Source organism: Bos javanicus, chromosome 6, assembly GCF_032452875.1.
Source record: "Bos javanicus breed banteng chromosome 6, ARS-OSU_banteng_1.0, whole genome shotgun sequence".
NCBI lineage: Eukaryota > Metazoa > Chordata > Mammalia > Artiodactyla > Bovidae > Bos > Bos javanicus.
Genome location: NC_083873.1, coordinates 16,874,085 through 16,900,289, shown reverse-complemented (window position 1 = coordinate 16,900,289; position 26,205 = coordinate 16,874,085). Strand labels below are relative to the sequence as shown.

The following is a 26,205-nucleotide window of genomic DNA, read 5'->3' as shown; positions in this document are numbered from 1 at the left end:
AATTCCCATGTTACAGACATCTCATTTTCCCGGAGGAATTAAGTAAAAGAGAATCAACTGATCACATACATCAATTATGAAGGTTCGTAGAAGCTTTAATCATTTCTTTCCTCACTTTATCCTTCATAAAGATCTGTCGCTAAGGGGTTTAAGATGCTGTTGATAAAGAAGTATTTTTATTTGGAAAAAAACAATGCTGTCAGTTTTAAGAAATATACTCTATGTTTTTCTTTGCTCTTCAACAAATCTCCTTGTAATTTAAATCGCCAGGCCTCATGCTTTCCTTGTGAAGGGTCTGCTCTGCCTTTGATGCTCTTTGACTTTCTTACATTTAAATTCCTACTATTGGGATTTCCCTGGTGATCCAGTGGTTATGGATCTGCCTTGCAATCCAGGAGACATGGTTCAATCCCTGATAGGGGAACTTAGGTCACAGGTGTTGCAGAATAACTAAGCCCACACGGGGCAGTTACTGAGCCTGTGTGTTCCGGGGCCCACGTGCCACACCTAGAGCGTCCGTGTATCCCAACGAAAGGTCCTGCCTGATGCTAAGATCCCGAGTGCCGCGATGAAGACCTGACAAAGCCAAACAAATAAATATTTTTTAAAAAGTAGATTCCTATTATTGCTTTAGGTTGATTGTTATCAGATTCCTTTATTTCAAATATAATTTTATTTATTTATGGCTGTGCTGGGTCTTCCCTGGTGCTCAAGGGCTTTCTCTAGTTGCAGAGAGTGAGGGCTACTCTTCGTTGCAGACTCTAGAGCATGTGGATTTCAGTAGTTGTAGCACAAAGTCTTGGTTGTTCCACAGCACGTGGAATTTTCCTGGACCAGGGATTGAATACATGTCCTCTGCACTGGCAGGCAGATTCTTATCCACTGCACCACCTGGGGAGTCCAGTTGTTACCCAAACTGCAACATTCACGTGCCAAGATTGTGAAAGCCATTCTATAACTTTATTTAGTTATTTATTTCTGGGTGTGCTGGGCCTTGTTGCTGTGCGGGCTTTCTCTGGTTGTGGTGAGCGGGGCTACTTTTCCGTGCAGTGAGGGCTTCTCATTGCGGTGGCTTCTCTTGTGGAGCACGGGCTCCAGGGCTCTCGGGCTTCAGTGACTGAGACGTATGGGTTCCTGGGCTTAGTTGCTCCATGGTATGTACGGTCTTCCTGGACCAGGGATTGAACCAATGGCTCCTGCATTGGCAGGTGGACTCTTAACACTGAGCCACCAGAAAAGCCCTGTGAAAGCCTTCTAAATAAAGGGTTTTTACAAGCACGCTTTCCAGGCCCTGTCACTGTGGAGCGGCACTCTTTAGTGCCCTGGCTGTGATGGTCCCTCCTGGGGTAAGCATAACTAGGTGGGCAGACGGCCTGAGTTCAGGGCCTGGCTCTGAGCGTAGGTGTGTGATCTTGGTCAAAATGTGGTCTTACGTTTTCTCTTCGTCAGTTTCCTCAGGTAAAGTAAGATAGCTGATGCTGGAAGGGAGGGAGAGGAAATAGATATCTGTATAGTCCTGAGATGTGATTAATGCTCTGCAAGGGTTGGGTCTTGCGGTTAATGGCTAGGATACTTTAGTAAATTATTTCGGGCCCCAAACCAGACTCTTTCCCACCCCTGGCTCAGGAAGTCACGAAGTCTAGTAGTGCTGGAAGGCCAGGAAAGGCTCAGAGTTGGAGGTTAGTCTTAATCCCCAGCCCTGAAAGGGTACTGTCCTCCTCTATGTTGCTGTCTTCATTTTGTATAAAATGGGTCTGAGGCTCCCTCCTCCTTACCTGCAGTCCAGAGATCTTCTCAGACCCGTGTACTTTCTCCTGCCTGGGGCGGGATTCAGTCCCCCCCTCCTGTGGGGGACTTACAGCCAGGCCATTTCATTTTCCCCAACTGGTTCTTATAGATTCTATAAGATTCAGATGATAAAATCAATGTGAAATGATTTTTAAATTGGGAAATGTTAGAAAAATACATTATCTTATAATAAGTTGGTAATAATGCTTATAGTAATAAATACCCAGGCTTATCTGGAGCTTGTTTTTGCTTGTAGTCATAATGCTGGTGCTCTTAGGCATCCAATTCCCTTCCTTTTGCAATGGTGGTCACACTGAGCAAGGTTCTATATCCAAGAAAGTTTGTGAAATACGTGTTAGTTGATTTTTGCTGATTATTAGCCACAGGATATGATTTGAAACAGGAAGATAGAGATTTTTTTGTGGGGTGGGGGATAATTATGGAGAAGGAAATGGCAACCCACTCCAGTGTTCTTGCCTGGAGAATCCCAGGGACGGGGAAGCCTGGTGGGCTGCTGTCTCTGGGGTTGCACAGAATCAGACACGACTGAAGCGACTTAGCAGCAGCAAACTATCCATGTGTTTTAAATTTGGATAACCTTGAAGAGTGTAAAAGGGGTTTATTTTCAGGCATTATGTTATAGATAGTAGATTTCAAGCTCCGAAATGAGTGAAACTTTCTTTATTTCCAAACGTCTGTTCTGTTTTGGAGCCCTCAATCTGCTTTCTCATTTGCACCTCAGGAAGCACAGCTGGTCATCAGTAGAGGTTGTGGGAGACAGTGCATGCCGTTCTCCTCAATCTAGCTGCATTCTTTACTGGAATGTTTGTAAGTCTGAGCAGGACGACCAGTCTCCATGTTTGGTGGGAAACCCCATTTCAAATTCCTCTAACCTTGAGAGTCACCACTGCCCAAAGTCACCCCTTGTTTCAGGGACAAGCCCCAGGACTCTGGTCTTCTCCAGGACAGGCTTCTGTTCTGCCTGTACAGTGTCCATCAGTAATGTGGGTTTTTCTACACTTCCTTATATGAAAGGTTTTTCTATAAAAAGTCCATACGCAGACACAAACTCATTTGCAAGTAGACCAGAGCCTCCGTTCCTCTCCAGTCAGAATGTCTTCATGTGCTAAGAAAAATCTGATTCAGGGGTTGAAAATCATGACCATAAAGATTGAAGGCAGGAGGAGAAGAGGATGACAGAGGATGAGATGTTTGGATGGCATCACCAACTCAATGGACGTGAGTTTGAGCAAACTCCGGGAGATGGTGAAGGACAGGGAAGCCTGGTGCGCTGCAGTCCATGGGGTCGCAAAGAGTTGGACACGACTGAGCAACTGAAATGAACTGAACTGAACTGAATATGAAAGCACCTTTCTTCTGTTTAAGACCCATGAGTTCAAGAACTATTTAATATTTCTCTTGATTTCCCCCACAACATTTTCTTTGTGTTACCATTATTAAATTTATTGTATGCGCCCAGGGCTTTCCAGTGGTTGATGGTGTCTGTATAGATTGCACATACCTTGAGGACAGAAACTTCCCTTTGCTCATCATATCTGGGAGCTTTATATGTGTTGTGTGCTAAAGTGTTTTTGACTGGAATAAAGTGTGGGGTTGGGAAAGGTAGCTTAAGAAATATTGAAAGACAGCTACTAGACAATTTTCACTTTTTGAACAATCAAATGGTTTTATATTAAAAATGGCTATCAAATCAGTCATGGTAATTTTATAAAAGATAAGGTTATTGGTTATTGTTTTAAAAAGTACATAATTCATTTAATTTTAAAAAATCAAGGATTTATTAGTGGGAAGACCCTATATACCATGAGGCAACTAAGCCAGTGTAGGTCACAACTACCCACCTGTGCTCCAAAGCCCGTGCTCCAGAACAATAGGAGTCACCCCATGAGAAGCCCAAGCACTGCAATTAGAGAATAGCCTGCATGCAGCAATGAAGACCCAGTGAAGCCAGAAATAAATAAGTAACAAACAAAGTAAAACCCCAAAAGAATTTATTAGCACTAAGGCAAATTTTTTTCTGCCAGTTTTCAAGTAGGTGGGCCTTTCTAGGGCAAATATTTTATTTATAGCTTATTTATTTTAACCGATCTTTGCCAGTTAGCCCTCAGATTTCTGAGTTTTATCAAATACACATCTGTCCTTGGGTTTGCTGGGAAAGCCTGCTAATGGTATAAGTAAGCTTTATTCTAAAAAAAAAATCCTTGCATTATTGGGATTGGGAATTTGTAGAAGCATGTAGTTTGTTTTTGATACTGTTCTCTTAAAAATAAGACCTTACTTCAAATAAATGAAATAAATTTGGGGTCACTAATACAACCAGGAGGACTGGCAGCTATAACTCTTTATTATATGTGAGCTTTTAAGGAAACTGGGTCCAAGGGCATTTAAGGATACAGTTTTCTGGGCATTCAGGGTCTGCCCTCTATTGGTGAGATTATTTAAGAAGCCTTTACCCCTCAGAATTCTGTGATGGGAGGACAGAAAACCTTTTTAGCAAGTAGTGTGCTTCCTGATTTCGGTTCTGGTCTTAGAGAGGAGGGGATGATCACCCTTCCAGTTCCCAGTTGTTAGAAGCATACATTTGGAGTCTTTTAGGGTTCGTAGCCCAGGAGAAGGAAATGGCAACCCACTCCAGTATTCTTGCCTAGAGAATCCCGTGGACAGAGGAGCCTGGTGGGCTGCTGTCCATAGGGTCACGCAGAGTCAGAAGCGACTTAGCATGCATGCATGCATTGGAGAAGGAAATGGCAGCCCACTCCAGTGTTCTTGCCTGGAGAATCCCAGGGACAGAGGAACCTGGTGGGCTGCTGTCTATGGGGTCGCACAGAATCGGACACGACTGAAGCGATAGCAGCAGCAGCAGCAGCAGTGTTCGTAGCTTCCTTCCTTGAATCCAGCCATAATCCTTTCCAGCATTCTTGACATGCAGAGTGAGAAATGAAGGTAGTTTTGCCAAAATGTCCCTTTGTGCCACACTATGTACCCTGAACACATCTCTAACTTTAAATTGACTGCAAGGCCATTAGTTTTAGCCTCGTGGTGAGCGTGGAGAATCAGCTTCGTTTCAGATTCTGGTGCTGCTATTTTCTAGCTGTGTGAGCTGGGAGGAAATCACTTAAGATTTCTTTCAGTTTTGTAATGTGTAAACTGAGACCAGTGGTTTCTGTTGTTGGTCCCTGGTGGTCCAGGGGTTAAGAATCTTCTTGCCAATGCAGGGGACACGGGTTCTATCTCTGGTCCAGGAACTAAGCCCCTGCGCTGCGACTACTGAGGCCCTCTCACCCTAGAGCCTATGCTCTTCAACAGGAGAAGCCACAGCCGTAAGTCTGCGTACCGCAACTAGAGAGCAGCCCCTGTTTGCCACAACTAGAGAAAGCCCATAATGAAACGTCAAGCAATGAAGACCCAGCACAGCCAAAAATAAACATAAAATTTAAAAAGTCATATCTAAATCCCAGGGTGATATAAACGAGATAACGTTTGTGATGACTTAGCATGCTGGTAGGCAGTGCACACTCATTAAATGACAGCTATCACTATTACTTCTGTACTTGTAGAATCCCTTTGTGTCTTATTTTTACAGACCTTGATAGCAACTTCTGTGACTATTTGTTGAGCTGAACTGATGGAGTAGAGTTTGGTCACAGAGCCCATGTGATATTGAACTAAGAACCCAGTTAGGTTTGGATGGGTTGGCAGATCCCTTAGATTCAAGCCGTTGGTCTTGAAGGACCTTGAACCAGAGTGCTTTCTTGGTTTGTTGTGAACCTATTGCTAGTATCAGAAAACAGCTCAAGTGCATGTGAGTGAGAGGCATGGCCTCTGCAGAGGAAACAACATTAGAGTTACTTACCGATTTCTTGCTGAGCTTCAGTGCTAGCTGGCTTTTAGATAAAATGCAAATGTCTTTAAGAGAACACAAGTGTGAACTGAACTGCTATATGACAGAAGAGTTTATGAGTTAACCTTTATTGAGTGTCAATAAAATTCTGCACTATTAACTTAAACAGGAAGAGACTATTTCATGACAGTCTCAGTACCCTAAGCTTGGTGTTAATCTCTTTGTCTTTGTTACTATTACAGTACATCATGTAGTGCCAGCCTTGGAACACAAAAGTTCAGTGTTCTGGCGTATGGAACTGCTCAAGAAAGACACTGGAATTCTAGCTTGTCCAGCTTTGATTACACTGTGCATACCACACAGGTGAAAATTTACCAAAATGCCTCTACTTCAGTGGTTCTTAATGCAGCTGTCTTTTGATGGTCTTTCCTCTCATTGTTCATTCCTGAGTCCCATATATTCCCCCTGTCAATAATAAACTATCTTTAGTGGTGATATACATTGTTTTTGAACTCAAGTTGTAGAGGAAAACTACCTGCAGTGTTATTTACAATTGTCAAGATATGGAGGGGCTTCCCTGGTGGCTCAGTGGTAAAGAATATGCCTGCCAACGCAGGAAACACGGGTTTGATCCCTGATCTGGAAAGATCCCATGGGCCTGGAGCAACTAAGCCCTTCCACCACAACTCTTAAGCCTGGGCTCTGGGACCTGGGAACCACAACTACTGAGCCCATGTGCCCTAGAGCTCATACTCTGAAACAAGAGAAGCTACTGGCGTGAAAGCCCAGTAGCCAGAGAGTAGCTCTAGCAGCTAGAGAGTAGCCCAGGCTCAATGCAACTAGAGAAAAGCCGGTGCAGCAACAAAGACCCAGCACAGCCATAAATAAATGAATACAATTTTAAGAAAGGATATGCAAACACTCTAAGTGTCTATCAACAGATGAATGAATAAAGAAGATGTGATATGTAGTAAGAAAGAAAAATATTGTGTGATCTCACTTATATGTGGACTCTAAAGAAGTTGAACTTATTAAAGTAGAGAGTAGAATGGTAGTTTCCAGGGTCTAAGGAGTAGGCAAAATGGGTGCAAAAAGCCCAAAGTTTCAGTTATGTAAGATGAATAAATTCTGGAGATCTAGAGTACAGTTTCATGTAGAGTCTAATGACTATGATTAATAATACTGTATCTCATCATACACACACACCAATGGTAACCATGTAGGGTGATGAATATGATAATTAGCTTGATTTTGGCAGTCATTTCAAAATGTATACATATATCAAAACACCATATTATATACTTTAAATATATACAATTTTTATTTGTCAATTATATTTCAATAAAGCTGGGTTGAGGGGAAAAGAAAACTACTTATCCTTCTCATTAGTTCTATCGGAGTTGGTGCTTACATTATACAGATGCTTTTGTGACAGTAAAGGCATCACTGAAATGCAAGAGAAAGCATTTAGCTTTTAACAACGAATATAGATTGGAACCTTCTAATCACTGTAATCTTTCACTAAGATAATAGATACGCAAGGCTTCTGCTCTGTAGAGAATAATAGCTAGTGCTTACTGAGTACTGACTCCGGGCCAGGCTCTGACTTAAGCCTGTGTACGTATTAAGTCACTAGTCTAGTCTAGAGTTAGTCGCTCAGTCACGTCCGACTCTTTGCGACCCCAGAGACTGTAGCCCACCAGTCTTCTCTGTCCATGGAATTCTCCAGGCAATTCTCCAGTATTGGAGTGGGTTGCCATGCCCTCCTGTAGGGAATCTTCCCAGCCCAGGGATCTAACCCAGGTCTTTCACATTGTAGGCAGATTCTTTGCCATCTGAGCCACCAGGGAAGCCTGTATTATTAACTCACTACCTCGAGGGAGTGAAATGAATCCCATTTTACATACTAGGACACTGAAGCCCACTGAGATGAGATATATTGCAATGGTAAGGGGTCAAACAGGGATTCAAATACAGGCTTTTGACTCCAGCAACTGAGTTCTTAAACATTAAATGACTTGTCTTTTGAATGCCAAGAAAGACTTCAAACATCAATTAAGAACATTCTAGAAATAATTTACTCCTAATATAACCCCCTCAAAAGAAACTCAGAAGAAAATGATGAGACTTTAGAATAGATTATTTTCGGCCCCCAAACATCTCATGGAAATACACGTTAAAAAGGCTTTTGGAATATTGTGTGTTTTGCACGTTTTCTCACTTATATTTCTTGGTGTAGGTCAGTGTTCTAGAAGTTAGGAGACTCTGGTTCTATGGTCTGCTAGGAAAAACTGTGTCACCAGGGCCAGTCCTCCTCTTTGAATCCTTTTCTCACATAAAATATTAATATACTGCTATTCATCTTGTATGTTGTGAGAATCAGATGTAATTGATATGATGACGGCTTAAGTACACAAAACGCTCTGTAAATTTAAAGCGATATTATTGTTGTTTACCATCACTGGTCACATATGGAATCATGTCAGTTCAGGGTGGAAGAAATTGTGGTGGCACCAAGAACCTCCGAGAGGGCAGAGAGCTGGAACTGTACAGCGGTAGAACTTCCCAGAGCTGTAATGTTTGTCTTGCATTAAGATACTCATAGGATCACTTATTTCTGGATAACCAGTGTTCCAACTTCTCTGAGTCACAGCTTTTCTATTTGTAAAAGAGAGAGAATAATATTTGCTTCTCAGCATTATGAGGATTCACTGTGGCAGTATGTAAAATAATAGCCGGTCACATGCTCTTTCAGGAAATCCTCAAATAGCTTAATATTTTGAAGATGAATAGAAGTCAATAAATATTTAAGTATTACCATATTGAGAAGTTTCAACTATTCTTACCAGTATAGCTTGAGAAAGGTATGAGATATAGATGGCATCTTTATTCTATAAAAAACATTGGTGCTGTAACTACTTAAAAATTTTAGCAAATGACAATACTACAAAATCTGATAAAATTATCAGTTCCTTTGAATTTATTTATATACACAATCAAATAATTCAAATAATCTGTGAATAATGGCATGTAGTGAGCAGAATAATGAACCCCCAAAGATGTCCATGTCCTAAATCTCTGGAAAATATGTTATGCTATCCACCAAAGGAGAATTAAGATGCAGAAAAATTGTTTGCTAACCACCTGACTTTACAATAGGGTGAATCCTAGACTATACAGGTAGACGCGTATAATCAAAAGGTCCTTAAAAGAGGAAGAGGGAGGCAGAAAAGGAAGAACCAGAGAGATGGCAGCCTCAAGAATTGGCCTGATGTTGGCTTTAAAGACAGAGGAAGGAGGCCATGAGCCAAGGGGTGAGGACAGCCACCAGAAGCTGGACAATCCAAGGATGCGTCTTTTTCTCCCTCTAGAGCCACCAAAAAGGGATGCTGACCTGCTAACACCTTGACTTTATCCCAGTGAGACCCATTTTGGATTCCAAACTATGAAACTATAAGATAATATATTTGTGCTGTTTCAAGCCACTAAACTTTGCTAATTTATTACAGCTGCCAGAGACAAGGAACACAGGCAGTTTTGTTTCTTTCTTTCTAACACTTTTGCTTCACTTTTAATTTTCTGATTGCATTGACTGAGACTTTCAATACAATGTTTAATAGCAGTAGTGATATTAAATATCTTTATCTTGTTTTTGATTTTAAAGGAAATGTTTCTAACATTTTGCTATTAAGAAACATGTTTGTAGATTGTGGTGATTCTTTTTTTTTTTTTTTGGTCACCAGGCATGGCTCGCAGGATCTTACTTCCCCAACCAAGGATTGAACCTGGGTCCCTTCTAGTGAAGGTGCAGAGGCCTAACCATTGGGCTGCCAGGGAATTCCCAAGAAAGTGTTCTTGTTTTGTTTTTTTAAAGAACAATGTAGATTTCCATGGCAGTCCAGTGGTTAAGACTCTGCCCTTCCAATGCAGGGGATGCAGTTTCCATCCCTGGTTGGGGAACTGAGATCCTATTAACTGTGTGGCATGGCCAAAACAAAAAGTAAAAAAGAAAGATATTTGCTGTAGGTTTCTAATATATTCATGCCTATATCATTTAAGGAAACTCAGTTCTTTTCAATTTTTATCAGGAATAGCTATTGAATTTTATCAAATGCTATATTTCAGTCTCCCCATTCTTTTGTTATGTGTTTCCTCTCCCTCCCTCTTTTTTGGTATCAAGAGCATAACATAATTAGATTATTTTCCCTATCCTATATTTTTGGGAGGGGTGCTGAGTCAGGGAGGAAAGTACTCTTTTAAAATCAATGAGTCCTTTGGCCCTTAAAGTAGAAAAGGTATCTTTACTGTTGTGGAACTCTCAGAGCACTGCTAAAATGGTTAGATGAATTAAAAAAGAGAAGTGAGAGCTAATTATGACAGTGTTTTGTGGACAGTAAATTTAAAGTAGCAAATAGTGCAAAATACGTCACTAAAACCTTTAAAGATAAGTTCTCTCACCCAACATTTTGAACCCATTTTTCCATTATCCCTTGCATTTGTTTATGTTTGTTTTGACTGATACTTTATGAAAGGGAGACTGAACAGGAAACTCCACAGTTATTCAACACCATGTTTCTCAGATAGTTGATGTTTTATCTACCCATCATTTCAGCCACAGGTGGTCAACAGCTCTTTCTTCCACAGTCTGACAACGTCAATGTGCCTATCTGTTCAGTCTGTGACTTGATATACAGGTTCAATATAAACGTGGTTCACCTGCTTTTCTTGTTCTCCTATTCCAACCTGCCCTTCCACTTGTAAGTACAAACTCATAAATTAGCTAGAAAAGTTTGTGTCTGGTTGGCTGCCTATTGTATGCTCTGCTGAAACACGTTTTCCACATGGGACTTTATTACTCTTGGCTCTTGTCATTGCCTTGAATGATAGATTTGAGTCGACACTCAAATCAAGTTCCAATTCAAGCGAATCCGAGTACATTTTAGAGTGGAGATGTGAACGAGGATTGAGGCAAGCAATGAAGACGAGAAGGCGGAGTGGAAAAGCATGCCAGAGGGTGAGGTGTTATGGACGAGGACAGCTTTGAGGAGAGTCGCTTCTTGGAGCGGCCCCTGTGATAGGAATGCTGACTGAGCTACAAGACACAGGCATGCGGACTCCTGCATGTCTGAGCTGTGGCAGGTGTTGATTTAGATCAAGTACTATTGGAGAGCAGCATTTTCCAAAGTGTTCTCTGGAGACTATATCCTTTATCCTTTTCATGGACATTCCAGTACATATTCTTATATTTAATGATTTTTTTTTTTTTGGTGGAACACCCATTACTAGATCATAAGATATTTTTAGGGAACACAACTTGATCCAAAAGAAATAAGGAATAGATCCCTTAAGTCTTTTTTGCTTTCACTATTTGGCATTGATATTTATTCGATATTGATATAAGAGAACAGAAAAGAACAGGCCTATAGAACTATGTTATCATGTCTGAGTTAATGGAATAATCATGCAATTTTTAGCAAGAATTGTACTCTCACTGTTTCATATTTTCACACTCAGTTGCTCATAATATCCTTGGATGGCTTGTTTTGTATCCCTGTGGGTTATTGCTTTCTTCCACTTATTTATTCAACAGATATTTATTGAGTGCCAACTCCCTGCCAGGCATTGTGCTGGACATTCAGAACTAAAGAGTAAACAACAGAGATTCTCTGTGGAACAGTACCATGGGAGTGCTGTGAGAAATTAAATCCAAAATGCAAAGGGAGCACAGAGGTAAGAATGTCTAAATTGCGACATGAAGAATAGATAAGAGTTGGGGAGGTGAAGTGGGGTTTTAGGTGAAGAAGGGATGAAAACGTGACAGACTGGGGCTCTGGAAGCGACAGAGAAGAGCTTGGTTGAAGAACTGAAAGACAAGGGCAGGTTGTAAAAGTACAGGAGAGAGAATGATGAGAGGTAAGGCCAGAGATTTTTTTAAGTTTACTTACTGTTTATTAATTGATTATAAAAGGATATAGATGAAAAGCCAGATGGAAGAGATGAATAGGACAAGGAATGTGGGACGGGCACAGAGCTTCCATGCCCTTTTTGGGTCCATCAGTCTCCCCAAATCTCCATGCATTCACCAACCTCGAGGCTCTCGGAACCCCGTACTATTAGAATTTTATGATGGTTCATCAAAGACATTAACTCAATTTCCAGCCCTTCTCTTTTCTCATAAGAATGGGGGGTTAGGCCTGAAAATTCCAAGCTGTCTAATCATGATTTGGTCTTTCTGATGATCAGTCCCCATCCAGGAGCCCACCCAGGGTCACCTCATTGAACAAAAACATTCCTATCACCTAGGAAAGATTGGTGCTTTATCCATTATGTACATTAATAAAATAGGTAAGTCTAAGTGAGTTTGTTGTTTTTGTAACTTTTGTCTCTCATTTATTCATTTGAAAATATTTACGGAAAATCTATAAAAATTGGGTTCATCTTTGGTACACCATCCAGTAGAGGAGAGAGATAAACATGTAATTATCAACAAGTTGATAAGTGTTTCAGCAGTGATAAGTAAAAGTAATTAGTGGAGCATAGAAGATGGGAGAATTTAAAGTTGGCAGGAAGGGGTGTTTAGGATGTTGACACATGGATTGGGTCTTGAAAGAGCAATAATTCTTTTTTTGACAGAAAAGTAGGATTTACTGGTGGAGAAGGGGACGACAGAGGATGAGATGGCTGGATGGCACCACTGACTCGATGGATGTGAGTTTGAGTGAACTCCAGGAGTTGGTGATGGACAGGGAGGCCTGGCGTGCTGCGATTCATGGGGTCACAAAGAGTCGGACACGACTGAGTGACTGAACTGAACTGAACTGAACTGATGCTTAAGGAGGGGCTTCCCAGGTGGCTCAGTGGTAAAGAATCCACCTGGCAATGCAGGAGACACAGAAGTTGTGGGTTCAATCCCTGGGTCAGGACGATCCCCTGGAGTAGGAAACGGCAACCCACTCCAATATTGTTGCTTGGAAAATTCCATGGACAGAGGAACTTGGTGGGCTATAGTCCATGGGGTCACAAAGAGTCGGACATGACTGAGCACACAAAACTATGAGTAAGGAAGGGACGGCACTAAGGCTCTGCTAACTGCTGCTGCTGCTAAGTCGCTTCAGTCGTGTCCGACTCTGTGTGACCCCATAGACGGCAGCCCACCAGGCTTCCCCGTCCCTGGGATTTTCCAGGCAAGAATATGGAGTGGGTTGCCATTCCCTTCTCCAATGCATGAAGTGAAAAGTGAAAGTGAAGTCGCTCAGTCGTGTCCGACTCTTCGCGACCCCATGGACTGTAGCCTACCAAGCTCCTCCATCCATGGGATTTCCCAGGCAAGAGTACTGGAGTGGGGTGCCATCGCCTTCTCCCTGCTAACTGCAGAGACTGTCATTTGTCCAGGGGTCCTGGTTAGGGATGTGTCTGACCTGTAGCCACCTGGGATGAGCTGCTTTTCTGCCACCATGATTTCAAATTCATCCATATTAAACCAGTAAATCCCCATTTCTTGGGGATGTGGATCTTTTGGTAGCTGGGGAACTTGAACTTGGTTCTGCAGAGGGCCTCAACCTCATGCTTCTTGTTCTGCAGCTTGGTGTGGATGGACATAATGTTTTGATTAGTGGCTACTGTCACTGGGGCTTGGGGACTTACGTCCCCTGCTTTGGCAGGTGTGAGCCGCCAGGAAAGCCCTCAGGCGGACTAGTTTTCCACGCTCCTATCTGGTTGGGAGCCAGGAGTCCTCAGCCACAGTGCTGGCTCTGTGTGTTTGATTGGTGGGCTAGACCTTCCAAAGGCACCATGCATACCCGTCTGGAGCCTAGACCAGAGATAGCATGCCAATTATAAATGTCCACCAGAAGGGTTGTCTCCAAGGTCCCTTAGGGCAGCCCATACAGGCCACAGGCTGCGCACACCACCAAGGAGGCCGCTGTTTGCGGCTATTGCACACTGGGCCCCCATGGGGAAAAGAGGAAGGTCGCTCAATTGGCTGCAAAAAATTTTAAAAAAGAGCAAGAATTCTTCAGCTGGATGCTGAGGATGGGATGGAGACAGTTTCAGGCCCAGGAAGCAGACAAAGGGATCCTCATATAGTTTAACATGGGGTGAGGGTTGCTGACCAGCAGGATATGATGCTAGGCAGAGTGGGATTGCAAAGGGCTTGCTACTTTATCCCCAAGTAAATATCTGCATGATAATGGGGGTCCACAGAGGATTTTAAGCAAGGGAATGGCATGATTAGTCTTCTGAATAACTGTTTTCATTGATGGTTTTGGCACATGCACTTGACGTATAATGAAGAACATTACAAAAATCTGCTGTTGGGTTCATTGTAGTTGTGCCCTAAACAGTAGCACCCTCCATAAGAAATCTCACATAAGGTATTTCTTGTCAATCAGCTTTGATTCTTTTGAGGAAGTAGTATTTTCACTTTACAGATGATGTAAACATGTTATTGACATATTTCTTTTTTTGTTATGGACACCGGGAAGCTCAGAATCATACAATTTTAACTCATATCTTTTCACTACAACTGTCTTTGTGACCTTGAACTTTGTTTAAGTCTGGTTTTCTTGATTGTTTTTAAATGTATGTATTTAATTTCTTTATAAGTGTTTGTTTAATTTACTTCAAATTCTATAGGAAGTGAAATAGATAAATTCATAAATAAGACATGGCCATATTTGCTTTCTTTAAATCTATCATTCCCCTCAGAGTGACATGGAGTATGATGAGGTGGAGGGGAGTTGGTTATTAGAGGCAGGGAGGCCACTTAGAAGGTTCTTCTAAAAGTCCCCCCAAAAGAACTGGGGGAAGCCTAGACTGACACAATGGTAATGGGGACAAGGAGAAAGGAGGTGGATCTCAAAAGATATTAGGGAGATAGAATTGAAGGGATTTGGTAATTAGATGCTTATGTGTGCAGCAGTGGGTGGGTAATGAGAGGCAGGTGGTGTCTAGAGGGATTCTGACATTTCCATCATGTTTGCTTAGATGGCAGGTGGGGGACAGTACATTCACTGTAATATGGAAGCTTGGAAAAGAACCAGGTGTGAAGATGAGGACGGCCTGTGGGACATCCTGGTAGACGTGTCTATAATAGTTGGTTTGGAAGTCAGAAGAAAATCTGCATTGCCAATAATAACTTGATCTTTGTGGGAGTAAATGAGCTTTCCTGGAGGAAAAAATATGGTGGAGAAGAGCAAAAGAAGCATGGAAGTCAGAATCCTGAGGATTATCATTTAATGGTCAGGAAGAGGGGAAAGAGCTGGCAAAAGAAAATGAGAATGAAAAGTAGGAGATATACTGTTGGTGGGAAAGTAAACCGGTACAACCACTATGGAGAACAGTATGGAGGCTCCTCAGAAAACTAAAAATAGAGCTACCATATGATTCAGGAATCCCACCCCTGGGCATGTGTCTGCTTAGTCGCTCAGTCGTGTCCGACTCTCTGTGACCCCATGGACTGTAGCCCACCAGGCTCTTCTGTCCATGGGGATTCTCCAGGCAAGAATACTGGAGCAGACCACCATGCCCTCACCCAGGGGATCTTCCCAACTCAAGGATCAAACTGGGGTCTCCCACATTGCAGGTGGATGTTTGTACCATTTGAGCCACCAGGGAAGCCCCCACACAAAACTATAATTCAAAAAGATACATGCAACACAGCAGCACTATTTACAAAAACCAAGACATGGAAGCAACCTCAATGTCCACTGGTAGATGGATGGATAGACAGCATGTGGTATATAAATGATGGATATATAGCATGAGTAAGGGAATATCACTCAATCATAAAAAAGAATGAAATAAAGCCATTTGCAGTGACATGGATGGACCTAGACATTATCACCCTAAGCAAAGTAAGTCAGGAAAAGACAAGTGTCATATGGTATCACTTATATGTGGAATTTAAAATATGACACAAATGAAGATAACTATGAAACAGACTCACAGACACAGAGACTAGGCTTGTGGTTTCCAAGGGGGAGGGGATGCGGAAAAGAAGGATTGGGAGTTTGGGATTCGCAGATGCAAACTTACATATAGAATGGGTAAATAACAAGGTCCTACTGTGTAGCACAAAGAATTATATTCAATATCCTGTAATAAACCATAATGGAAAAGAATGTATATATATATATATATATATATGCATATTATTTGATCACTTTGTTATACAGCAGAAATTAATACAGCATTATAATTCAACTATACTTGAATAAATTTTTTTTTTTTAATGTAGGAGAAAACAAGAGTGAAAGGACATGATACGGGAACTAAAGGAAAGAGTGTTTAAAAGGGTGTTGATGGTACTCTTGCCTGGGGAATCCCATGGACAGAGGAACCTGGTGGGCTACCGTCCATGGGGCCACAGAGTCAGACACGACTGAGTGACTAACAGACAACCGTCACCTGCATCGAGCGCTATGGGTAAGGGCAAGAAAGACAAGGGCTCTTTTAGTGAGGACGCAAAAATAACTGATGCCTTAGAGAGGCATTCAGTCACTCATTATTCAATACATTGATGTGATTGCTAGGTACTACACTCGAATCCCTGATTTGATGTGGCGCAGGTAAGAGTCAACTGAATACAAGGGAGTTTAATTCAAGATGAATGGTTCTGGAAGAAAAGTGAACTTGGAGGAGAGGCTCAGTATAGTTTTTACTATCTAATTAACAGAAAGTATGAGTCTTTTTTTTGTGTGTGCAGAAAATCACTACAGCGGAGCACTAAGTTGAATGGTAGTGTTACAGTACTGTAGAAAAATAGAATAAAATTCTTCATGGACTGTGTTTAAATTAGAGAAGACAGACCACGGTGTTCGTGAACATCAATAAAGCTTTATAACAATACAATTCATGACCATGTTTGGATTAATATTGTAATAATTACACACTTTTTACATTATGAAAATAAGTCATAAATAGTGTAAAAATAATTATGAAGATCAACTTCTCACAAACTAGGAACCCTGAAAACAAGTTAAAAAAGCAAATAAAAACAAATCAGAAACTGAACACAAGGCAGTTATCTCCAGGCTGCAAATCAAAAACCACTGTGTCTTTTGATTCTGTAATCTCAGCTGGAGAAATGATCGTGAAATGAAACAAGAAATCAAACAGGGAGAATTCAATCTTTCAATTATTTATACTATCAAGAAAAACAGGTTTGTGCCATATTTACAGTGGTAAGACACAACACATTCTTAGAATAATCAATTACATGAGACTGGCCCACACAACAGTAAGAAAAATATGCAGTGTAATGCTTGCCAAAATATTTTTTTTTTGCATTTTCTCTCATTTTGTATTTATGTGATTTTTTTTGGCAATATAAAAATAGCTGCACATAGAGATGAACTTTAAAATGTAAAAAATACAAATAAAAATATATTTTCTAAAGGAAAATCAGATACATACATCTTTTAAAAATGTTATTAAATTGCATGAAACATTTACAACAGTATAAAGAATATTCACATAAATGTCAATGATATGTAAGACATTCTTTTGTGAATCCAATTAATATTTCTGAGATATATGAGAATATCCACTGCATTTTGAGAAATGTTGGTACTTTGTTATCAGTAAATCAAATGTAATAGGTCAGGTTGAAAAAGTCTTCTTATTCCCCAAAGGACAGTTTTGTCAATAAGCAGCATAGGATAACTTCTGCATTTAAATACATTAAAAAATGAGAAATGCCATTAAAATGTTTCAGTATTGAATTAGCAAAAACAAAATCCACTTAAAATTTAAGTTGTAAGGGTATCTCTGCTATGGCATATAGTAAATCTAGCTGATATGAAGCTATTTCAACAAAAATGGGAAAGATTAGGGACTGAAGGTCTTTAAATTCTAAAATAACTTAGCAGAATTATAACTGGTCAAGTATGTTAATTCCATTAGGAATGAATTATTTTAACAGCCAGAATCACAGGTGACTGTTGTTAATCTTTATTCTTGAGAATATAAGATTAAGTTGTTGTGGTCCTGACTTTTTAGATACAGCAAGGTTTTTGTTTGTTTTGGTAAAAATTTTAAAAGTTCATTTTTGGTAATAGTAACTATTAATATAAATTCATTATCAAGAAGTAGAGAAAAACAAGATTTCAAATATCAATATCTGCATGTTCCTATGATCATTTATTAGGAGACATAAAAACATCACCCACCTTAACAAGCATTGTGTATTTCTGGGCAAGATTATATATAATGGTCAAAAAAAAAGAATGAAATATTGTGTTAACTTTTTATGCTACAATAGAAACATTAAAAATAAAACTTTGGAAAATTAAGCATGTTTTCTAAGTGATAAAGATATGATACCAGTTATTTTTTCCATTAATGTCCTAATTTGATCATGCTGATTTGATCATTTCCAAACTAGCAGAGAGGTGTGTGTATATATATATACATATAGTAGACAGAGCATATATAGATTGAACTACTGGGTGAATCAGAGTTCTTACTGTCTCATCAGAACATCATGCACAAGGTTTAAGAACAGATCATTTCTGGTAGAAATTAAAGATATTCTCATGTTTTCTATGAAATCAAATAAGAAAAACCTTTCATGACTGCTTTTCATAATGAAAATGAAAACTAGAAGAAAAATTTCAGCATATTTATGTGTCAGGTACTCTATGAATGTATGCAGGTTGTCTAATGTTGGTTTTGTCACTCAAATTATATAAGCTAAAAGATGAAAGTTGATAAAGGCATATGATACATGAAATGAACATGAAATAAGAGGATCCACAATCCAAACAAACACACATCACCTAAGAGTACGCTGTTTTGTTTTCTTTTACATTAAGAAAGACTGGTCATTGAACCATAATTATAGTGAATCCATAAACTTTAAAATTAAAATCACACACTAACAGTTTAGGAATGCTGTTAAACAGAGAAATGAAATTATCCATAGTAGAATTGCATTTTCCATAAAGAAAGAGAAATACATTAGCACCAACATAAATGGAAAACAATTTAAAAGCTAAAACACATACCAATTTGACATTCTTAAAAGATGCTTATCAGAAATAGAACCTGATCTTGACTTATTTTCAATGTGTCTCTCATGTATTTTTTCTTAATCTTCTATCCAATGAGAAATTAAAAGAAAGAAAACTTAAAGAAAGATATGTATCTGCCAACACATATATCAGCAGACACATTCATGAGTTCATTAGGCAATTACTTGAGGATTTTCTATGTTGATAACAAAATGGATGATTTAAAATATTTTAATAACAAAAGCTGAAAATTATGCAAGATGGTTAAGACCTAGTAATTCCATGGAACAAAGAGGAGGACCACAGTCCTTTGGTTTTCCCCAAAGAAATAAATATATTGAAAGTTTACAGCTTCCTTTAATCATGGAATAAAAATCAATTTTGTCAAATCAGTTATAGAGCAAAACCTCAATATACACATAGGATAGAACAGTATTCTAAAGGGCCATGTTTAAAAAATATATATATTTTTTGTACGTGAAATGTTTCTCTTTTGATGTTGAGGTATTCTCTTTTGAAGCTGTGCAAGTTTTAAATAGTGATCCATCTTGATTCCTCTTTCTGCTGGAGGAGTAGAAAGAAAGATAGACAGGAAGAAATATAGCCACCAGATTTTTCTCAAGACACTACTGTTTGTTCTCCTGAAGAGATTGTAGCTTTACCCGCTTTAGTTCATTTTTCCAAACCATTTAAGACAAATTGTTTCAGACATTGAAAAAACACCATATCCTAGCCAGCTCATACAAGAGATGGGTAGAAAATGCCCTCTTTTGTTTGAAAAATGCTAAATTGGTTTCGGAGTGTGGAATGTTACTAGAAATGTTACCAATTTGATTGATAGATTCGTTCAAACATCTTTCAATTCTCAAAAACATAATCGAAACAAAAAGAAGGCATTTTGTATAACTGAGCATTTGGTTATATAATCTGAAAGAGATCATAAGGATCTTAGGATCCCTGTCTTACAATCGTATCTTAACTGTTGTCACCAGAAGCCAATGGTGAGGTAATTTCCCTTCTGCTGGTGAAAACCTATACACGAAACCAGAAAATTTCCCACAAAACGGCCCGAAATGAGAAATTGTATTGTCCAATGGGTTGAAAGAGTGACTGCTCACTGATGATGTTCCTCCTAACGTAACCCTAACGTAATAAGTCATTTCAAAACACGCTGGCAACTCTTTACTGTGCAAAGAAATGCTCCGTCTAATACAATTAGGTAACTTTTGAGCAAGTAGTTGAAAAAAATACTCTTAATGGCAACTATATTTCACAGCTTTCTGAGATCTCAGATTTGGTCTGTGCATAAGACAAACATTTAGAAATATAAAAAAGATAAAAGAAATCCAAATATAGATACAACTTAGATCTAAATAGAACTACAAGAAATAGAAATGAGTTAATACTATCAAATGTGACCAAATCTTGACTTTATCTTAACTGATAATCACTATGTATGTTATATTCATCCTACAAAAAAAGTCAAAAAGTACTGAAAAATGGCTTAACTTTGATGCTTTACAATGACTGAACTGAAAGTGGAGCTTCTTTTATATTCTCCTCAATTATTCAGAACAAGAGGGAAGTTAGCAAAAGCTCATCTGGACCATTGGTGTACCAAGTTGCAAGGCTTTGAAGACAAAAAAAAAAAAAAAATTGTTCAAAATAAATGTGACAAAAGCTGAAAAAAAAGTTTCCTGAATATTCCTGGGGCTAAAAGAAAAAAGTATTAAAAAGAATGGAAAATATCGTTCTGTTTCTAGAAGTTTGTAGAAAATGTTTAGCACGGGTTGGATCTTGGATGGGAGCAAGCTCTCACATCAGCTTCTGTAGACAATGTAGGGTGAACTCTCCTACATCTTCAGGAAAGGTTGTCTCATCCACCCGCTTCCTGGGATTTGTGATTTCTTCAGCAACCCAAGCTTTGGTGAGATGTACACATGCTTTGTCTTCAGCAACAGGGACTGCCAATCCAAGAACCTCCTACCCCAAAGAAGTGCTGTACGCCTCTGTCATTTTCCAAATGCACCCATTTTAACCCTTGCTGGAATTTGGTTTATTAAAAAAAAAAAAGTCCACTATTCTGGGTGCCTGCCTTTTTGTAAACCTCTTTTCTGCTTGGTCACACGAGAGACAGCGCAGGAGGCTGAACCAATCCTCTATCCTTGTCTTCACTGCCAAGGGCAGCCCAAGGAAAACTGGTGTCAGCAACTAGCTCAGCCCCTGGACGTTTTAACAAAGGAGGCCACATGAGCCCACAATCCTGGAAGCTGAAGATCTGTAGCTGGGACCGCAGCGCCCGTAAAATACAAGACCATTTGTGTGTGCGCTCTCCGCCACCTTAATCACTTTTTGGCAATAAGCCACGGTGTAACCCCCTTGAGATGACAAAAGAAATAAAAGCTCCGTTGTGATCAAATGACTCATCACGCGGCATGCTAGCATCTGAAGGTGCACAGCAAGCAGGCTTGGCACACAATCATGCTCTTTAGTCAGTTTCAGTGGGTGGTGTGGGTATGAACAGCAAAGGTGAGGAGGGCTGTGATGATAAACTCTAAACTCAGTCCATATAGTACATTTTCATAGCTTTGAGTTCGTATTTGGTCACAATTTCATGTAAACTATCTCATGGCGCTTTTTTTGCCCATGCAATTAACAAGCCCAAGGTAAGAAAATAGCAAGAACAATCGATTTCTATCACTGGGTCCATATAAATACATATCTTCACATAAGATAAAGAGATACTGATCTATATTTTCTGCAGGCTTCTTACTGGTTTCACATCTTGCCCGATTTTAGATGTAAGGGAAGAAAAGATGGATATGTGTACGACAGCCAACAGGAAGAAGCAGCTATATGTAAACATATCTCAGACTTGTACAATCTGCAATCCAATTTCAACTATAAATATAAAAAGTGGACCATTATATACACAACGTCATGCTCGGAAGGTTAGATTCATCACTGCAGGAAAACAAACAACAAACAAACAAACAAAAAAGAGAAATATAGAGAATTAGTAGTTTAGGATAAAAATTCCCAATTGGCTTTATTTTAAGAAAACTGGTAGAACCCTGAATAGAAGTTGTTTTGTTGTTTTTTTTTAATCAATGAGCCAGTTGATATGTCCTATACACTAGTTTTCTAAAACTCATCAAACATTTTATCCTCGGTTCAACCCACATTTTTATTTTGCTACTGAGAAGTCTGTGGGAAGTGTTTGTCTCACTAACTATTCTGGGAAAGCAGAAAATTTGAATTTTATCACAGACACACCATAATTAAAATACATGTTCTATGCATGGCTTATGTAATCGTCTCCAAGCATTAGAACACAAGTGTAATGCACTGCTTATTTCACTGACACTCAACTGTAACACTCCGCTGTCCTTGTTCTTATTTCCTTTTCCTGGCCCTGCCCTGCTGTGAAGGGCGAGCAGGACTGACCTCTCTTGTCAAGTCTTCAAGCTGTATGACAGGTTCTACTGTGATCTAAAGATCTAGAAATGCCCAGTTCCTTGCTCTGGGTGGCAGCCATAATTACTAAGGTTGCCCTGGAGCTGAAGTTTTAAGTCTGAGAGAATACAAGAACAAAAGTCTTTGAGGTATAACTTATAGAGCAGATCTTGGTGACAAACTTGACTTTTTCGCAAACAAAAATCAGTGAGAAAAGTAGAATGTCCAGAGAAGGACGATGTTAAAGATCTCTCATCTCCCCATCACAATGGTGACTCATCCTCAGTCATCTTTCATTTCACTAATTAAAAATATTTGCTTTTTTCTCTCCAGTAAAAATAGATGCTATATTAAGTATGTGTAAGAGGCTGGGTACCCTGTGATTTTTAGCAATAAAGTTCACTTAGTGTTACACACATCATGCTAAGGCCAGAGAATGTGTACAGGAAGTATTCTTTTCTCCACACACCCACTCATCTCAAATTTCAAACATATTTTTTGAGAAACCAATGTTTTGTAAATAGTCTCCAGAATTTTAAAGATCCTTTTTTCCCCACAAGCTTTTAAAACTTAATTTAAAAAATCGGTCACCTTACTTTAGGAAGATTCTGTTGCAAGCCTGCCCTATCTGAAAAAACAAAATTTCATGAAACATTTAAAAATGTGAAGGCTATAGGTATTTTTCCTATGAAGTGGTTTTTAATCTCCGGATAAGGACAGATGATAATTTTAATAGCTTTTAAGGATTTTCTGAACCATGAGTTCTGCCTTTTACTCACTGTATGAATTACAATGTGAATTGATACATCATTATTCTCCAAATACAGATAACTGAACTATATCTAGAAAGAAAAGTAATTTAAATAAATATCAAATAGTTTTACATGAAAAAATTATTATTGAGAGCAGCATAAAAACAATAGGAAAGGAAAGGAAAGTCGCTCAGTCGTGTCCGACTCTTCGCAACCCCATGGACTGTAGCCTACCAGGCTCCCCTGTCCATGGGATTTTCCAGGCAAGAATACTGGAGTGGATTGCCATTTCCTTCTCCAGGGAATCTTCCCGACCCAGGCATCGAACCCAGGTCTCCCACATTGTAGATAGACGCTTTACCATCTGAGCCACCAGAGAGGGAATAAAAAAAAAAAAAAAATAGGACTTGTTCATTAATCACAGCGCTTTCTTCTGTGGCTACAATCTGAATTTTCAGTCAAACATTTATCACTGAGTCTAGAGACTGTGTGTGTGTGCTCAGTCACATCTGACTCTTTGTGACCCCATGGACTGTAGCCCACCAGGCTCCTCTGCCTGGGATTTTCCAGGCAAGAATACTGGAGCAGGTTGCCACTTCCCGATCCAGGGGATCTTCCCAATTCAGGGTTTGAACCTGCATCACTCTAGACACTATTAAACTTAATATTCAAAAATGTGGTCCACTAAAACAGGACTAAGTAATCTCCTGGCCTTCTTTTAATAATATCACTTAAAAATTAATTTGATTTGACCAACAGCGTATTTGAGATGGCTAAGTTGACCACAGAAGAAATTTTAGAACATTTCATTTTTCTAATTTTTTTTTTTAATTGAAGTACTGTTGGTTTACAATGTTGTGCCAACTTCTGCTGTTACAGCAAAGTGACTCAATTTTACCCATGCATACACTTTTAAAAAAATATTCTTTTCCATTATGGCTTATCCCAGGAGATTGGATATAGTTCTTGTGTTATATAGTAGGACCTTGTTTATCCATTCTAAATTGAATAGTTTGCCTCTACCAACCCCGTCTAATTGTTTTCTTTCTCTCTTTTTGGTGCAGGAAGATGTTGGGAGAGGATGATCACAATGGTTTGCATTTGATTGTGTTGGGGAATGTGGTAAGCAATCTTGAAGCTTTACCACTGAGTTATTCTCTTTTTTACCATTTAAAAATTTTATTGAAGTCTAATTGATTTAAGTGTTGTATATATTCTTTATATAAAGAGAGGCTAGATTTAGGAGAGCCTTAATCTTATACAGGGCATAGTATATATTCTGTGGAAAAATAAGTACCTAAAAGGGAAATTTCTGATTTTCTGAGCCACTCACATTAGCTCATAAAATGATCTGGCCATTTTATGAACCAACAAGATGATGAATCCTTTGCTTGTTGCCATTATTTTTATGCCTCACGAAAGGGCCATGGTTTAGAAGAGGCTGAAAATGACGTGAACCCAAGTTCCGAGTAGTGTCAGAGGCTGAATAAGGTTAGGCCTTTCACATCTCCCTCCATGTAAAGTGTTCGGATGACTGGATTAAAAAATCATGACAGGATCAGATTACAGGGCCAAGGTTAAAGAGCAGATGGTAATTCCAGCTCAGGATGGTATTAAAAATTCTGAGAACAGGGGTTATGACGGTGAAAGGATAGTTTTCTCAGGTGAAGAAGACTATGATGACAGGCTCATCTTCCTAAGAACCAGTTGACCTCCAAAGTGAGGGAGCTAGTGGTCTGACAGGCTGAAAGTGGAGTATGGGAAGCTACTGAATAAATGACTGGGAGAGAAGGGTTTTCTTTCCCTGGCCAAGCCGGTATGACAGTAGTTAAGCAAGAGAGGCAGTTTCACAGGATCTCCTCACCAATAGAGTTGATGAGATGAGAGGTAAATAAGAGTCCTGTCTCTCCATGTCTCTCTGCCTTCCTGCAGTTTTGCCCGTGAAGCCTGCCAGTCAAAAACGCCTGAAAAATGATAAACAGCAAGGTCCTAAAGTATAGCACAGGGAACTATATTCAATATTTTGCAATAAACCATAATGGGAAAGAATATGAAAAAGAATATGTGTATAACTGAATCACTGCTGTACAGAAGGAAGGAACACAATATTACACACTAAATTAACTATACTTCAATACATTTTTAAAAAAATGACTGAATAAGCCACAGTGTTAGAGGAAAAAATTCAAAATGATAAAAGTGCATGTATACTTCCCTCTGGTTCCAAATAGGAAAAGGAGTACATCAAGGCTGTATATTGTCACCCTGCTTATTTAACTTATATGCAGAGTACATCATGAGAAATGCTGGGCTGGAAGAAGCACAAGCTGGAATCAAGATTGCCGGGAGAAGTATCAATAACCTCAGATATGCATATGACACCACCCTTATGGCAGAAAGTGAAGAGGAATTAAAAAGCCTCCTGATGAAAGTGAAAGAGCAGAGTAAAAAAGTTGGCTTAAAGCTCAACATTCAGAAAACGAAGATCATGGCATCTGGTCCCATCACTTCATGGGAAATAGATGGGGAAACAGTAGCAGACTTTATTTTTGGGGCTCCAAAATCACTGCAGATGGTGACTGCAGCCATGAAATTAAAAGACACTTACTCCTTGGAAGGAAAGTTATGACCAATCTAGATAGCATATTCAAAAGCAGAGACATTACTTTGCCAACAAAGGTTGTTCTAGTCAAGGCTATGGTTTTTCCAGTGGTCATGTATGGATGTGAGAGTTGGACTGTGAAGAAGCTGAGAGCTGAAGAATTGATGCTTTTGAAGTGGTGTTGTTGAAGTGGTGTTGGAGAAGACTCTTGAGAATCCCTTGGACTGCAAGGAGATCCAACCAGTCCATTCTAAAGGAGATCAGTCCTGGGTGTTCTTTGGAAGGAATGATGCTAAAGCTGAAACTCCAGTACTTTGGCCACCTCATGCGAAGAGTTGACTCATTAGAAAAGAATCTGATGCTGGGAGGGATTGGGGGCAGGAGGAGAAGGGGATGACAGAGGATGAGATGGCTGGATGACATCACTGACTCGATGGACGTGAGTCTGAGTGAACTCTGGGAGCTGGTGATGGACAGGGAGGCCTGGCATGCTGCGATGCACGGGGTCATGAAGAGTCGGACATGACTGAGCAATTGAACTGAACTGAACTGAACTGATACTTCCCTCAGCTCATTTTCACATCAGTGGAATTCCTTTAACCTTAGGTAGCGTATGCACAGTGCTTTATGCTGAGGTTTGCACCGTTACAGTGTAAAGGTTTGGTATTCTCTGCACAGCACAGTACACAGATCTCTTCCCTCTGCAAAGTTCTGCCACTGCTTTCCACTGTC

General features: G+C 39.7%; 1 protein-coding gene and 1 non-coding gene across 2 annotated transcripts in view; both read right to left on the bottom strand.

Annotated features, from left to right (window-relative positions):
- Window positions 1-13,503: 13,503 nt before the first annotated feature.
- LOC133250138 (small nucleolar RNA SNORA70) lies at window positions 13,504-13,637 on the bottom strand. Its single transcript, XR_009737248.1, has one exon. It is a non-coding gene; the product is annotated as a small nucleolar RNA SNORA70 (small nucleolar RNA).
- A 2,829-nt stretch (window positions 13,638-16,466) lies between these two features.
- Window positions 16,467-26,205, bottom strand: part of COL25A1 (collagen type XXV alpha 1 chain) — a 509,464-nt gene continuing 499,725 nt past the window's right edge. The window contains exon 37 of the mRNA XM_061419417.1: window positions 16,467-21,627. Within this exon, the coding sequence (XP_061275401.1) occupies window positions 21,625-21,627 (3 nt within the window). The 3' untranslated portion in view covers window positions 16,467-21,624. The remainder of the gene's footprint in view (window positions 21,628-26,205) is intronic.